At 40.8% G+C, this 14,223-nt stretch overlaps 1 protein-coding gene across 1 annotated transcript; it reads right to left on the reverse strand.

The window, feature by feature from the left end:
• Positions 1 to 2,465: 2,465 nt before the first annotated feature.
• LOC139266626 (G-protein coupled receptor family C group 6 member A-like) lies at positions 2,466 to 13,588 on the reverse strand. The gene is made up of 6 exons (XM_070884217.1): positions 13,514 to 13,588; positions 12,426 to 12,729; positions 9,804 to 10,661; positions 7,767 to 7,970; positions 3,751 to 3,871; positions 2,466 to 3,586 (listed from the first exon to the last, which is right to left on the reverse strand). The coding sequence occupies exons 2-6, from the start codon at positions 12,714 to 12,716 to the stop codon at positions 2,466 to 2,468; spliced, it is 2,595 nt and encodes an 864-aa protein (XP_070740318.1). The 5' UTR covers positions 12,717 to 12,729; positions 13,514 to 13,588.
• Between the last annotated feature and the right edge of the window lie 635 nt (positions 13,589 to 14,223).

Genomic DNA, 14,223 nt, shown 5'->3' on the forward strand with positions numbered 1-14,223 from the left:
GTCTGGGCACATAGAGCAGGTGGATACCAAAGATGCACCTGAAGTGTTGCTTGCACCTGCCTGACTCAAGCAGATGAGATGCCCTCCCACTGACTCCGTGAACACTGGCAGGGTCAGTGCTTGAGAGCAGTGCAGCTGCTCTGATCACAGCCCATGAAATCTTGGGACCAAAGATTAAAAGTTTCACTTGTCATGCATGTAAAATGCTTTAAATAATGCCTAGAATCTAGTTCTTAATGTTAATTTTTTTGGGAAAATTACTTCAGAAAAAAATTGAAGAGGCTATGGGCTAGAATTTCCATAAAACCCGCCACCGCCAAATTGCCACCCGAAAGATCGCTAAGATTCTTAAATTAACGCCGGCGAGAAATTGCACAAAAAGGAAAATTACCGCCCGGTGAGAAAATGGATCTTACATGTAGATTCTCGGCAGTTAAACACGATCCTGGGCAAGTTGGGCGGTTCTTAATCAAAATGGGCGGTAATTACTCAAATTTAGATCGAGACTGCGGTTGGGCCTAGGATGGGTGGAAACGCAAAAAATATTTTTTCCAAGAAACAAAAAATAAAAAATCAGAAAACATTCTCAAGACCCTTTTTAACTTAATTGCTGTAAAAGAATTTTAAAAGACTTATAAAAAACACTTTGGGTCCAACTTTTGTGGACCGCCCAATTCTCGGCGGTCTCGTGGTGATCGGTGAATCTTCACCGCCGGGTACCACTGGGGCGGAATGCTGGCAACATTGGTCCGGACGGACCTGAGCAGTGCGTCAGCGGAGTGCGATGGACGGTCTGCTCCAGCGGTGCAGGGTAAGTTGTCTGGGTCTCGGGACTCTTTGGATCCCGAGTTCTGTGCATGTGTGCTCTTCCATTGACCTCCGCGCCCCCCCCCCCCCCGCCCCCTCACCACCGAGAAGAGCAGTCCGGAGGCCAGAGACTGCCGACGTCGGATCACAGGTAAGTTTAGATTTGTAATTGTTTTGTGCAGTGTTATTGATTTATTTATAATACTTATATTGTTATTTATTTAATTGTTTATTTATTTCGTCCGGGGGCGGGGGGCGTGGCGGGGGAAGACAGACAGAATAGATCTCTGGGGGATTAGATCTCTGGGGATAGGATTAGATCTCTGGGGGTAGGATTAGATCTCTGAGGGGATTTGATCTCTCTGGGGGCGATTAGATATCTGGGGGGGACTAGATCGCTGGGGGATTAGATTGCTCTGGGGGGGATTAGATCTCAGGGTGGGGAGGACTAGATTGCTGGGGGGGGGGGCGAGGGGGGAAAATAAATAGATCGCTGGGGGTGGGGGGGGAGGGGGCCCAAAAGTCCAACATTGTAGTTTACATACCGTCGACATGCCGTCGGCTTAAAACCACCTTTTTTCAGACGGTGTGCAGCTCCGGTGGTATATCGGCGGTATGTTACCAATGTTGGACTTTTGGGCGGTCTGTAGGGTGCTCCGTGTAGGCGGATGGTATGCATACCACCCAGCGGTATGTCGCTGATGAATTTCCCGTCGGGCGGTATATGGGCGGTACGTAAGTATTTTTTGATCAATTTTGCGGTATGTCGCTGGCCCGTGGGCGGTATGTCCGCCAATTTCGGCCCCTTTAACTAACCTATTTTTGTAGTGCTACTTACCTACTGCCCAACTCCGGCTGCTTTTCGTGGGCGGTCGTGGTTTGTTCGGTGGTGCACTACGGCGGTCCGCTCCCCGGCGATATTTCGAAACTGCCGGCGGAACTCTTTGTGAAATGGAGTGGAATTTTTCGCTGGGTGGTTTTCCGCCGAAAACGAGCAATACCGCCGAGAAAATCGGAGGAAATGGAGTGGAAATTCTAGCCCATAAGTTTTTAATGGCTTATGTGGAGAAAATCCAGTTACTTTCACTGTCCTAAAATGGTTTTAGGACTGTAAGTGTCATGCTCTCTGAATGACCAATCTGGCTGTCAATCAAAATTGCGCGTAGTTGTACAAACAGGTATATACTAGGAGTCTATTCAGTTAACAGCGATGAGTTTGGGAACACAAATGAATGAAACACTCAGACATCTCACATAAGCACAGGCTGATTCGGCTTTTTAATATTATTTTCATGTAATTTTCAACCCCAAGTAAAACGTACAAAAAAAACAAAACTAATATTAAAAATGCTTTGCAGTTTTACTACATCTTGCAAGATGCAAACTATTTCTCTTAAATCTGACTTGCAAAAACAAAACTTGAATAAATATAAAAGCCTAGGCTTTTTAGAATTAATTCTTGCGTTATCTAATAACTAAACTGAAATTTATCATTCTAATAATCTTTTGCTGCAAAATTACCATTTATGACCAGCTCATAACGTCATATAGTCCTTTTTGAAAAGTAGTCCGAGGTTAATGCATCATTGAAGTTCAAATCAAAGTAATAACGAATCATTTTGATTTTCTCTGCATTTCAGTGACATAATAGAAAATATTTACCAACTTCCACGTCTTTTTCTAAGCATGTTTGGTGTGACTATGTAACTCTGGGTTGTTTTGAACATTTTGAAATGCTCCTTATTGAAAGGATAAGCTGGACCTCCAGGAACAAAATTCAGTCTCATTGGTACAGAAGTGGTTAGCTGTCCTGTTATATAAATCTCAGAATCTCTTCTTGTATTTGGGATGGGACATACAAACTGCCCTCTCCGTTTAAAATACTCTCTCACATGCACCAGATATTTCAACTCAACATTACTTTCTTTCTTGAAACAAATGATATAACAGTTTGGAAAGAAATGGCAACATAAAATGCCGTAGCTCGATGCTAAAATCGCAACTGACTCAATTGCTGGGAAATACTTGTCAGCTTGAATGTTAATATATGCAGGAACAAAAGAAATCCACACAATTAAGTAAATGAGCATGCTGAATGTAACAAGTTTAGCCTCATTGTATTTATCAGGAGCCTTCCTTCCTTTAAAAGCAAGAACGAAGCAGACACATGCAAGAAGAGCGATATATCCTAACATTATACCGAATGCTACATGGGAACCTTCATCACATAACAGCAAAATGATTTTGGGGAAACCTTTATATTTTATAATGTGTGGACTATTTAAACACAACCACATTGCACAAATGATTACTTGAATTCCTGTGGTAGCTATTATAATAGGCACTGGCTTGAAGACATACTTTATCCTTTTACGGGTAATTGGATTAAAACTAAAAGCCAGTATGATCCTAATAGATTTCACCAAAATACAGGAAACACACAAAGTAAAGCTTACACCGAAAAATGGTTGCCGGATTTTACAAATGTAATCAAACGGCTCTCCAATAAACAATATCACACTTACAAAGTTAAGTAACAGTGAGAACAGCATTATGTAACACATCCAACCTCCAGCAGCTTTCACAGCTGGTGTGTGCAGGCTTTTTGTGATTATTATAGTTATTGCAAAGATTACAAAAGTTCCTAGGCTGGCAGCTAGTATCAGCACAATCGATGCTATTTCACTCCATCTAAGAAACTCAATAGTTCTTTCCTGGCATGTCGGACTTCCTGCCTCGGACCAGTGGTCATTGGGGCATTCTTCACAGAGATTGGAATCTGCAGAGAAAAGGACATTACTGGTCACTGATGGAATCCTATCAAAAAGCGGAATAGAATTTTCTAATGATTTATCAGCATTTGTAAACTAAAGGTCCAGCCAACTATTCTTTGCTTCTTTATTTCACAACTGTTCCAAGATGTGCATCACTCTTGATTCCTACCATTTCTTGCAGCGTAGTATCCCACTGGACAGGGTGTACACCCATAACAGCAAGGGCTTCTGTTGCTTGCATTCTTCCTCTCTCCAGGTGTACAGGTTCGTGAGCAATTAGATAATATAACCTTTGGGAAATACAACACAAAGACACTGCGAACTGACTAGGTTGATAATTGTGATGATCATTCTTCTTGGAGCAGAGCTTTATATAGACAAGTGAACTTTTCTGCCCTGGCTCCTGAACTTATCTTCTGCGGCCTGTCCAACTCAGGGTAAGGGGAGTTGAGGCCTGCTGCTGGAATACCATGGGGGAGAAATTCGGGTCATTTGCACCTCCTGTTAGTGCCCCTGGGTAACGTTAATGAAGTGCAAATGACTTCTCACCCAGGGGGCAGCACCGTTACTGACTCTTGTGAAACTGGTTAGGGTTGCCCCGTTCCTGCTGGCAGCGCCCCGGTCCACTGCGCCAATTATGACATTTTCATTTTAGCCCCGGAGCGAAAATTCGGTGGTGCCCTGTGTGGCTGCCACAGGCAATGCCCGCGCCAGCTTTATGAGACACATACCGGGCTTCAGCTTCTTCACGGGGTGAAAATTAAAGGTGAGGTGCGGCGCTGACATTTTTTTAAATGGCCAACTTACCAGTCGCGGCCTTGCCCTGTTCAAATCGCGGGGTCTATGTCGCGATGTTGCAGCCCAGCATTCTGCTTCTGTGTCATGCTGCTGCCATGGCACCCTGCTCCCTTGTGGTATAGTGGTGGCCCTTTCTCCCCAATGCAAAGTCCACAGCGTGCCCTCCCCTTTAATGGAAGGGGAGAGCCCTGTGCTCCCACCAGCGCTATGCGACTTTCCACGTAGCTCTGGAAAATTCCTGAGGTTAGTGCCAAGTCCCGACCCTGAAAGGAAGTGGAGCATGAGAATTTGCGCTCCACTTCCTCTCGGGGACGGTAGGCCCAATTTAGCTGCCGGAGCGGGACTTCTGCACCTGGCGCAGGAAGTCCCACTTCGCAGCTGTTACTGCCCCCAATGCAATATTGCTCCCTTATCTTAGTAAAATATAATCTCAGCAGCCAAACATCAAACATCATGAGTTAGTGGCTCGAATTTGTAGATGTGCTGTAGGCATGTTTTTGAACCATAACACACAATTGAATAAAAAGTTGCTGCAATTTGCATAACTCAGTGACTCAGTGATTATAAAATGAGGAAAGCAATTTGACCCATCTGAGTTCATCCATCCAGAAAAACCTCAAAGTCCCCCACTGCCGTATCTAATTAATTCTTAGATGATTCCAGAGATATCTTTATCTGGAACTCCATTTCATGCATTGGTCTATGTGTGAACAAAAACTTCCTGATATCTGGAACTCTCTCCTCCAAGAAGCTGTTGAGACTAAGTCAATTGAAAATATCAAAGCTGAAATGATTTTTGTTGGGCAAGGACATTAAGGGATATGGTGCCAAGGTGGGTACATAGAGTTAAGATAATAATCAACCATGATCAAAAAATCATAATGCAATCAAGCAGAGTCAGCATGGAAAGGGAAGTCACGTTTGACAAATTTGCTGGAGTTCTTTGAGGATGTAATGAGCAGGGTGGATAAGGGGAACCTGTGGATGTGGTGCCATATAAGAGGTTGCTGCACAAGATAAGAGCTCACGGGGTTGGGGATAATATTCCACAATGATCAACAGCAGCTTTAAAAGTACTGTAAGCATTACATTGAATTTATTCCATACTTGTATGTTTAGTGGGATTATTCACTCCTAAAGGGAAGGGAACAGAGACATCACTTGGATATGTGGAGGCTGGGTCATTGAATATATTTAAGGTGGAGATAGACAGATTTTTTGAACAATAAGGGAGTGAAGGGTTATGGGGAGCGGGCAGGAAAGTGGAGCTGACCCCAAGATCAGATCAGCCATGATCTTATTAAATGATGGAGCAGGTTCGAAGGGCCAAATGGCCTACTCCTGCTCCTATTTCTCTGTTTTCTGTTGGTTAGCCAATCCTCTATCCACACTAATATATTGCATAAGAACATGAGAGTTGTGATAAATGGGACATTTTCAGGTTATCAGGGATCAATGCTGCGGCCTCAACTATGTACAATTTATATCAATGACTTGGATCAAGGGACCGAATGTAATGTAGCCAAATTTGCTGGTGATACAAAGATGGGTGGGAAAGCAAGTTGTGAGATGGATGCAAATAATCTACAAAGGGATATAGATAGGTTAAGTAAGGGAACAAAAATTTGGCAGATGGAATATAATGTGGGAAAATGTGAGGTTATCCACTTTGGTAGGAAAAATAAAAAAGCAAATTATTATTTAAATGGGGAGAGATTACAAAATGCTGTGGTACAGAGGGACCTGGGGGTCCTTGTGCACGAAACATAAAAAATTAGCTTGCAGGTACAGCAAGTAATCAGGAAGGCAAATGGAATGTTGGCCTTTATTGCAAGGGGGATGGAGTATAAAAGTAGGGAAGTCCTGCTACAACCGTAAGACCTCACCTTGAGTACTGCATACAGTTTTGGTTTCCTTATTTAAGGAAGGATATACTTGCATTGGAGGCTGTTCAGAGAAGGTTCACGAGGTTGATTCCTAAGATGAAGGGGTTGTCATATGAAGAAAGCTTGTGCAGGTTGGGCCTATACTCATTGGAGTTTAGAAGACTGAGAGGTGATCTTATTGAAACGTATAAGATTCTGAGGGGGCTTGACAGGATAGATGGAGAGAGGATGTTTCCCCTCATGGGGGAATCTAGAACTAGGGGCATAATTTCAGAATAAGGGGTCGCCCATTTAATGAGGAGGAATTTCTTCTCTCAGTGGGTCGTGAATCTTTGGAATTCTGTGGAGGCTGGGTCATTGAATGTATTTAAAGTGGAGATAGACAGATTTTTGAATGAAAAGGGAGTCAAGGGTTATGGTGGACGGGCGGGGAAGTGGAGTTGAGGCCAGGATCAGATTATTGAATGGCGGAGCAGGATTGAGGGGCCAAATGACCTACTCCTGCTCCTACTCCTAATTTAATGGTGGTGGAACAGGCTCAAAGTGCTGAATGGCCTACTTCTGTTCCTATGTTCCTATATCAGTCCTAAATTTGTCCTTTACTAATTTGAGCCTGTGTCCCTATATCCTACTCTTACAATTTAATTTAAAGTAATTTTCTGGTTTATTTTTTCTATACTATTTACTATCTTAGATACCTTTCAGGCACATCCTTTCAGAGCTGAAGAGTCCAGCGTTCGAAATTGCCCTATTCTACGCCTCCCGTTAGCACCTCTGGGGGGAGCTAACGGGGCGCAAAACTGTTTTCGCCCAAGGGGGCAGGAAGGGGGCTTTGTGCTCCACTTACTTCTGGGGGCGGTAACCCAAACTTAGTGAGCGGGGCGGGACCTCTGCGCCTGACGCAAAGTTCTGCGCATCCCGGATGTTAGCCATAGTCTTTTGTGTGGATCTTTGTCAAAAGCCTTTTGGAAGGCCATAAGCAGTAGGAACCTAGGGCCACATATTTAGTTCCCATTGTAATTTTTGCTGCTTTAATTACCAAGCACATGTGACATATAAAGGGTAATATGGAAAAAATAACAAGTATTATTTTATATTTTAAAATTTGTCTCCTAGGAAGAAATATTTAAGCCTAAAATTAAGAAAACTAAACATAGAAATATTCCTAAAACATGTCCTGTAAGTAAAGAAAAAAACTAGAAATTACTGTCAGTAAAGATAGTGGATGAATTCTTAATGTGCTCGAATGACATTTCTCTAACTGCTATTTTATTAGAGGCATTAACATATTTAAAATAAATGAGTTAATATTTACATTCAAATAGTGGTTAAATGTCCATTGATGTGTTAAATGTTTCTCTGCTCATAATATAAATGTAATTTGATATTTGATATAAAACAAACATATAAGAAAATTGATATTACTCAATTAAACAATCCCTACCGGCCCCTATCTCCCCCCCCTCACCTCAGAAAAAAAGTAAATAAGCATGTTAATCACCTTTGTAGTTTTCAGGAAAGTGTAGTTAGTGAAGTTTATCTCACTGTTTACCACATTATAGCCACCAACAGAGACAAATTGCACGGATGCTTTCGCAATCTTCCAGCTGATTAAATCATATCCATTTCTGAAATCTCCTGAATTGTCAAATTGAAATGGCCCATGTTCTCCCATGAAGTTAACATCCTTTAGTTCATTAACCAACTGAAAATGAAATAATCTTTAATAATTTGGCACTTGTATTATTTATGGAACATACAAAGGCAAAAATTACAAGTTCGTGGCGGCAGAATATCTTTAGATCCAATTCAGTCGGTGAACACTAAATCAACTTTTCAAGTGACTCTGAAGGATCATAATTGCCATTAATCTGTTTTACAAAAAGGTCATATCCATCGACTTGAATTCACTATCTGAAATGTACAGCTTGCAAAATGCCTTGTAACAAACCAGCCCCATCTCTCTGGCACAGCCAGCTGGGATAGTCTTTGAAAATTCTTTGCTTCTTTTCTTAGTCCAATTGCTACTTTCACTCTTATGCCCCTTCTAACAATGCTAGTGAAGTAATTGATGACATTTTAGATGTTATAGATGATACTGTATGTCCCCTTTCCCCTTCTTTCAGGTCTAGCACTACATCTTGGTCAAGAAAGCCAGTTGTCTGGCTGCCTCATAAAATCTCTGCCTATTGCACTTGTTTTTAATCAGTAGATATCTCATACATGTGGAAACTCCTCACCATATATAAATGTCTCTGAATCAACCTGTTGAGAAATCTCTCGTTGTCCACTATGGTGTGCATAAGCTCTGTCCATAGGAACACACTCACTTATCAAAGTCCTTAGGTGCATGTTGGCAGAGTTCCTTCTTAGTGCTTTCTTGTACATGTGCATTAAATAATCACCTCAGTAGTGTGAAAGGAGGAAACAATGTACTGGTATGGTCTCTGCTGTTTGTCCAGCCATGACCATCTTATCTATTGGCATAAAGAGTTTTCTGGAACGGAGTAGGAAGAATACTGTTGATTTCTGGGCCAATGTCTTACCTGCTTTTCCTCCTCCCTATGGGCCCAAATTTCCCCATGAGTTGCACCGTTTTTTTTGGTGTAACTTTATTTTTCTGGTGTATCTTTTTAGTTGCAAATATGGCCATTTAATTGGCGCCAGTGTAAGTGAGTTAGTTAGGTTTTTTGTTCGGTCAGTTTTTTTTTCAAAAGGGGGCGTTCCCAACCACTTACACCATTTATGCCAATTTGGCCAGAAAAAAGTTGTACTAAACTAACTTAGGGCAGCATATGTGTTCACTTTTGTCTGGCAGAAAGACCTTACTTACAGTTAAGGAATCGGCGCAAGTAACTACATTTAAAGCACCACCAAGCACCAAACAAAACACAAAAAAAATAAGCAATTAATTAATAAAATAGAAGGAACCCTGCCCCCAAAGCACCAAGACCAAAGTAATAAGCAATCAATAAATAACAAATAAAAAAATAGAAGGAACCCTGCACCTAAAGCACCAAAATTAATCAGTAAATAACAAATAAAAAATAGAAGTCCTACCTTAGGGAACACAGCGGGCCACCGATGAGGGAGCCCATTCAGTCAGGATGAGGGATGGCATGCTTCGGGCCCCTCCCACACAGCCTGCAGCGCATGTTTGCAGAAACGGCCTGCCAGGAGCTACTGCACATGCGTGCAGACTCTAGTGCGTATGTGCAGAGGTTCCGGCACTGTTTTCAGCACTGGGACCTGGCTCCACCCCCCAATCCATTGGGCCACACTGTGCCACGACCGAGGAGAGGCTGGGGAGTGGCCAGAATATGGACGTCTTTTTTTGGCACGCTTGGAGGCGGACAAAAGCGGCGCACCTCAGGTGAGGGCGCCAGAAAAACAGGTTAGGAAAATTCTAAACCTATATCTCCACAGCTGTAATCATTATGAGTCTTCAGTGACAATTCAAAGTGAACTGAAAAATTTGACTGAGTTTATTTAAATCGCACTCTCAATAAATTTACAAGAAAAACATAAACTTATTTACCTGCCAGGATTGAAGATTAATATTTTCATTACAATTTCTTTGTTCACAATTAATGATCCTCTGTAGAGCATGAGCTATGGCAGTGATGGCTAAATATACGCCATAGGTGGTGCCTGGCTGAATATTTTCAATTAAATCATGATCATTCAGAGCATTGTTTGCTTTGGAACAAGCACAATGAGATGACAAATTAAAAGTGTTAAGAGGTTTGTACTGCTGTGAGTTTGCATTACAGGTCCCTGTGTCATTAACACATCGATCTGAGCAGTTTAAATAGAGTTTCTTGTATTCTTCAATGAACCTGTTAGCACCTTTGGGACATAAATCCAACTTTTGTAAATAATCAACAAAGTTTGGAATGGTTCCATTTTTGAAGGAAAAGCCAAAGATGTTTCCAACTTTTTCAATATGACACAAGCTGGCAACCTGTCTAGAAGTAGACCAGGAATCACTGGCAATCCAGGTCTTACTCACATTCTGCTTAATTAATGTAGTAAACAGTTGGATAACTATTGGCACCTTTGCAAATAAAATAATAACTTCTGCCGATGAATTCTTAATGGTTTCAGCTATTTGATCTATGCTCATTTCATTTACATCTTGGTGATGAATATAACTTGAAATAAGTTTATGAAAAGCAATACATATATTAAACTTCCCTGCATTTGAGATAAAACTGTTCATTCCAGCCTGGCCATAATCATCATCACTGCCAATTGCTCCAACCCAGTTCCATTTAAAATGATTGACAAGTTTAGCCATAGCTTCAGTTTGATGTACGTCACTAGGAATAGTCCGGAAAAATGATGGAAATCTTATTTTATCACTTAGAATTTCGGCTGATGCTCCATAACTAACCTGTTCAAAGATCAAAATAGAAAATATGCTGTTGGTTATCCTGAATTATATTATGCTGTTTAGTTGAAGGACAAAATACTTATACAATATAGAATAAATTTGTTATTTAATAAATGGTAATAAGATGAGGCAGTTCGTCACAAAAATGAGGAATATTATAAATACAGTTCCTCGTTTTCAGTTCTTAATTTCCCAGGAAATGTAAGCTTTTATTTAAAGGAATTTAATGCAGTCAAATATCAAGGTAAGCAATGAAGGTGGCATTTTTAGGGTGGAAATGGGAGGGTGCAGAGGAAATTTAACGTTATAGAACAAACAGCCATTGCAGATTTAACAACTTGTATTTATATAGCACCTTTAACATAGTAGAATGTCCCAGGGTGCTTCACAGAAGTGTTATCAAACAAATTTTGACACCAAGGCTCATAAGGAAATATTAGGGCAGATGACCAAAAGCTTGGTCAAAGGGATAGGTTTTAAGGAGCATCTTAAAGGAGGAAAGAGAGGTGAAGCGGCTGAGAGGTTTAGGGAGGGAATTCCGGAGCTTAGGGCCAAGGCAGCTGAGGTTCTGGCACCAATGGTGGAGCAATAAAAATCGGGGGTGTGCAAGAGGCCAGAATTGGAGGAGCACAGATATCTCGGGGGGGTGGCGGGGGGTTGTGGGGCTGGTGGAGAATACATAGATAGGGAGGGGAGAGGCCTTGGAGGGATTTGAACACAAATTAAGAATTTTAAAATTAAAGTGTTGCTGGACTGGGAGCCAATGTAGGTCAGTGAGTACAGGGCTAATGGGTGAACGAGACTTGGTGAGAGTTAGGATACGAGCAGCAGAATTTTGGATGAGCTGAAGTTTATGGAGTGTGCAAGATGGGAGGCCGGCTTGGAGAACATTGAATAGTCGAGTCTAAAGGCAAAGCAGAGGACTTCAAACTTTACAGTCTGCAATATGGATATATTGCTGGGTGAAATAGTACAGAGTTGGGATGGCATTCTTAGCTCTAGAGGCAAGAAATCTGCCAATGCAGCTGCCTGTGTGATATCGACAAAGATGGCAGTGACAATAAGTGATACCTCCATGACCCTGTTGCAATGTCAGAATAAATCTAATCATCTGACATGGGGATTGGGGAATGAAAGTAAGTGACATGTCAACTAAGTACAGGACTGCCTGATGAGACCCTCAGAAAGAAACTGTCACCCTTCCCTCAATGATTAGGAAGTGCATTATGGGGTTTCACAAAACATATATAACCTCACACTGTATATACCTCACACATACATGCTTGTGTCTCTCACGTGGAACCTCCCTTTCAGTAACCATGCATGATAGCCTTTAAAAGTTTATCTCCCATCTCTAAATAGAAGTGCAGAAATGAGCACACAATCCAGAGAACAGCAGCCAAAGATGGAGGACCCCCGACATCTTGCATTGTATTGTTTTACTCTATTTATCTGAGCAGCTAAGAGTCATATCTTCCTATATTCTTAACACAGAATAACTTGAAGTAAAAGGAGGCACAGTATCAGTGGAGCACACAGTACAAGCTAGTAGGAATTTGTTAAAAATAACATAAGCATTGAATGATAAAGGGACGTTTGTTCTAAGTCCACTCCTTGTATAGACCAAGCACAATCTGGTCTTTCGTAGCTCATAGTTTACTCATTGTTTTAATCTCAAAATATAAGATAGGAACATATCACTTAGTGCCAGCATTTAAATGTAACTTTACATTTTAGACATATGAAAATAAGCAATACACATACCTGTGGGATGAGGTACAGGTTCAACATTCTTGCAACTACAATCGATATTTCTGAGTATGCGTCCCCTACAACTGCTTTTACAATGGGTACATAGTCTGTGTAATTACAGTGAACTTCAACACTGCTGACCGAGGAATTAAATTTGGAAAGGAACCTTGTGGTGACTTGTATTGCAGCGATAACATCAGAGCAGGTGTCATAAATTTCATATCCCAGTTTGACACCCGGTAGCAGAGTAGAATTGTTTATCTGCTCAATGCTGTATATCATAGCCTGGGCTTGGAGAAACATGGAAAGGTCAAATCTAGACAGAATATAAAAACACAAACATGTTTACAACATCCATATATTATAACTTTACTTAACATTGATAGTTTACCCAACTGCTAAAAAATCATTTTTAAATTAATTTTTATTTGTAGATTTATTTCTACATGCATTCACTTATATTTATTTATGTTTTATTTGGCAATCTGATTCTGCCCATTTCTTAAGATGCAATCTACCAGCAGAAAGTTAAGACATCCAGTCAACAGGATTTCCCACCCTAAACTATTTGCGTTATATAGCACTGTAATTATTATAATTAATTCAAATTGTATCATGTACATTGCTGTAATATGTATAGTTGAAATAAAATTTAGTATGTGCATTCTTGCTGGGTCCACAAGTGAACTCAACGAAGCCTAAATTTGTTTTAGTCCCAAACTGGGCTTCATTCCGGCAGTGCCACAGAACTGCATTCATCCTCGGGTCTCATCATCATAATTCAGGAGAGCTGCGATTACATGTAGTGCAAAAGTGCTACCATCTAGGCAAGATGACTTAATCAATCCAATTTTGATGGATCTTTAGTCTGTTGTTTTCAATTAATCTATTTATTAGCTATAAAAAAAACATTTGTGTGTATTCATTAACACCAATGACATGCAATTTTGAGAAGTTATGCAAGTTGTTTGAATGTGTAACTATGCATAATTCAGTTAATGTTTTGTATGACATCTGCAAGTTGCATGATATTTATTTAAAATAGTGACAGCATTCCTCCTCCCAAACTTCCAAGCTAAGGCTAGAAAAATATAACTTACCCCGAGCAGTTTAATGGTCCCGGCTGAGTTCGGTTTGTCAAGTTTTCCACCTTTTCGTGGACTGGAAAGAGTCCTCCGATGATGATGTCTCCTGGAGCTCTGGCTCCAACAATATCATCAGGGATATCGCAAAGTCTGACTGGGTGGAAAAGAAAAGTCCAGCAAGAAACTGCGAGTATGACAAGTGTGGAAAACATGATCGACAAGTTATCAACGCATCAAGCTGGATCTGACATTAGAAAAGGAACAAAACAGGTATGTCCTCAATTACAAAAATGTGAATTCTAATATAACAAAACATTAACTACACCTGCTTTTATTACTGTTCCTCAGGGAGGAGCTGGAAGGATGGTATTATTTTGAGTACATGTGACAGTGTATGTTCCGGTCTCCATGGATTAATACACAAAGTTAATTAAGTTTGTTGTTAAGCAAAAGCATTGAGCAATTGGTTGCCCGAGATGTTAAAAATTGAGTGATTGCATGAGATAAGCATTTAAGAAAAATACTTCCTACTTATACCACACAGAACAGTAAACTGAATTAGTGCGACAATGTCAACTATCTATATAATATATTAAAATCCTTGAGTTGTATGATAAGTTGACACATCAATCACTCCTCTGTGATACTTCAACCTTAATTTCAATGTGAAACATAGAAACATAGAAAATAGGTGCAGGAGTAGGCCATTCGACCCTTCGAGCCTG

The sequence above is a fragment of the Pristiophorus japonicus genome, chromosome 7, assembly GCF_044704955.1.
Source record: "Pristiophorus japonicus isolate sPriJap1 chromosome 7, sPriJap1.hap1, whole genome shotgun sequence".
Lineage (NCBI taxonomy): Eukaryota > Metazoa > Chordata > Chondrichthyes > Pristiophoridae > Pristiophorus > Pristiophorus japonicus.

What these genes read in the sequence shown, in the direction of transcription:
- LOC139266626 (XM_070884217.1), bottom strand. Translation starts at nt 12,716, where the DNA reads ATGTTTCTCCAAGCCCAGGCTATGATATACAGCATTGAGCAGATAAAC. An exon ending in ACCTGTACCTCATCCCACAG is followed by an intron (nt 10,662 to 12,425) that starts GTATGTGTATTG and finishes ATCTTTGAACAG; the next exon opens with GTTAGTTATGGAGCATCAGC. An exon ending in ATACTACGCTGCAAGAAATG is followed by an intron (nt 3,587 to 3,750) that starts GTAGGAATCAAG and finishes TTTTCTCTGCAG; the next exon opens with ATTCCAATCTCTGTGAAGAA.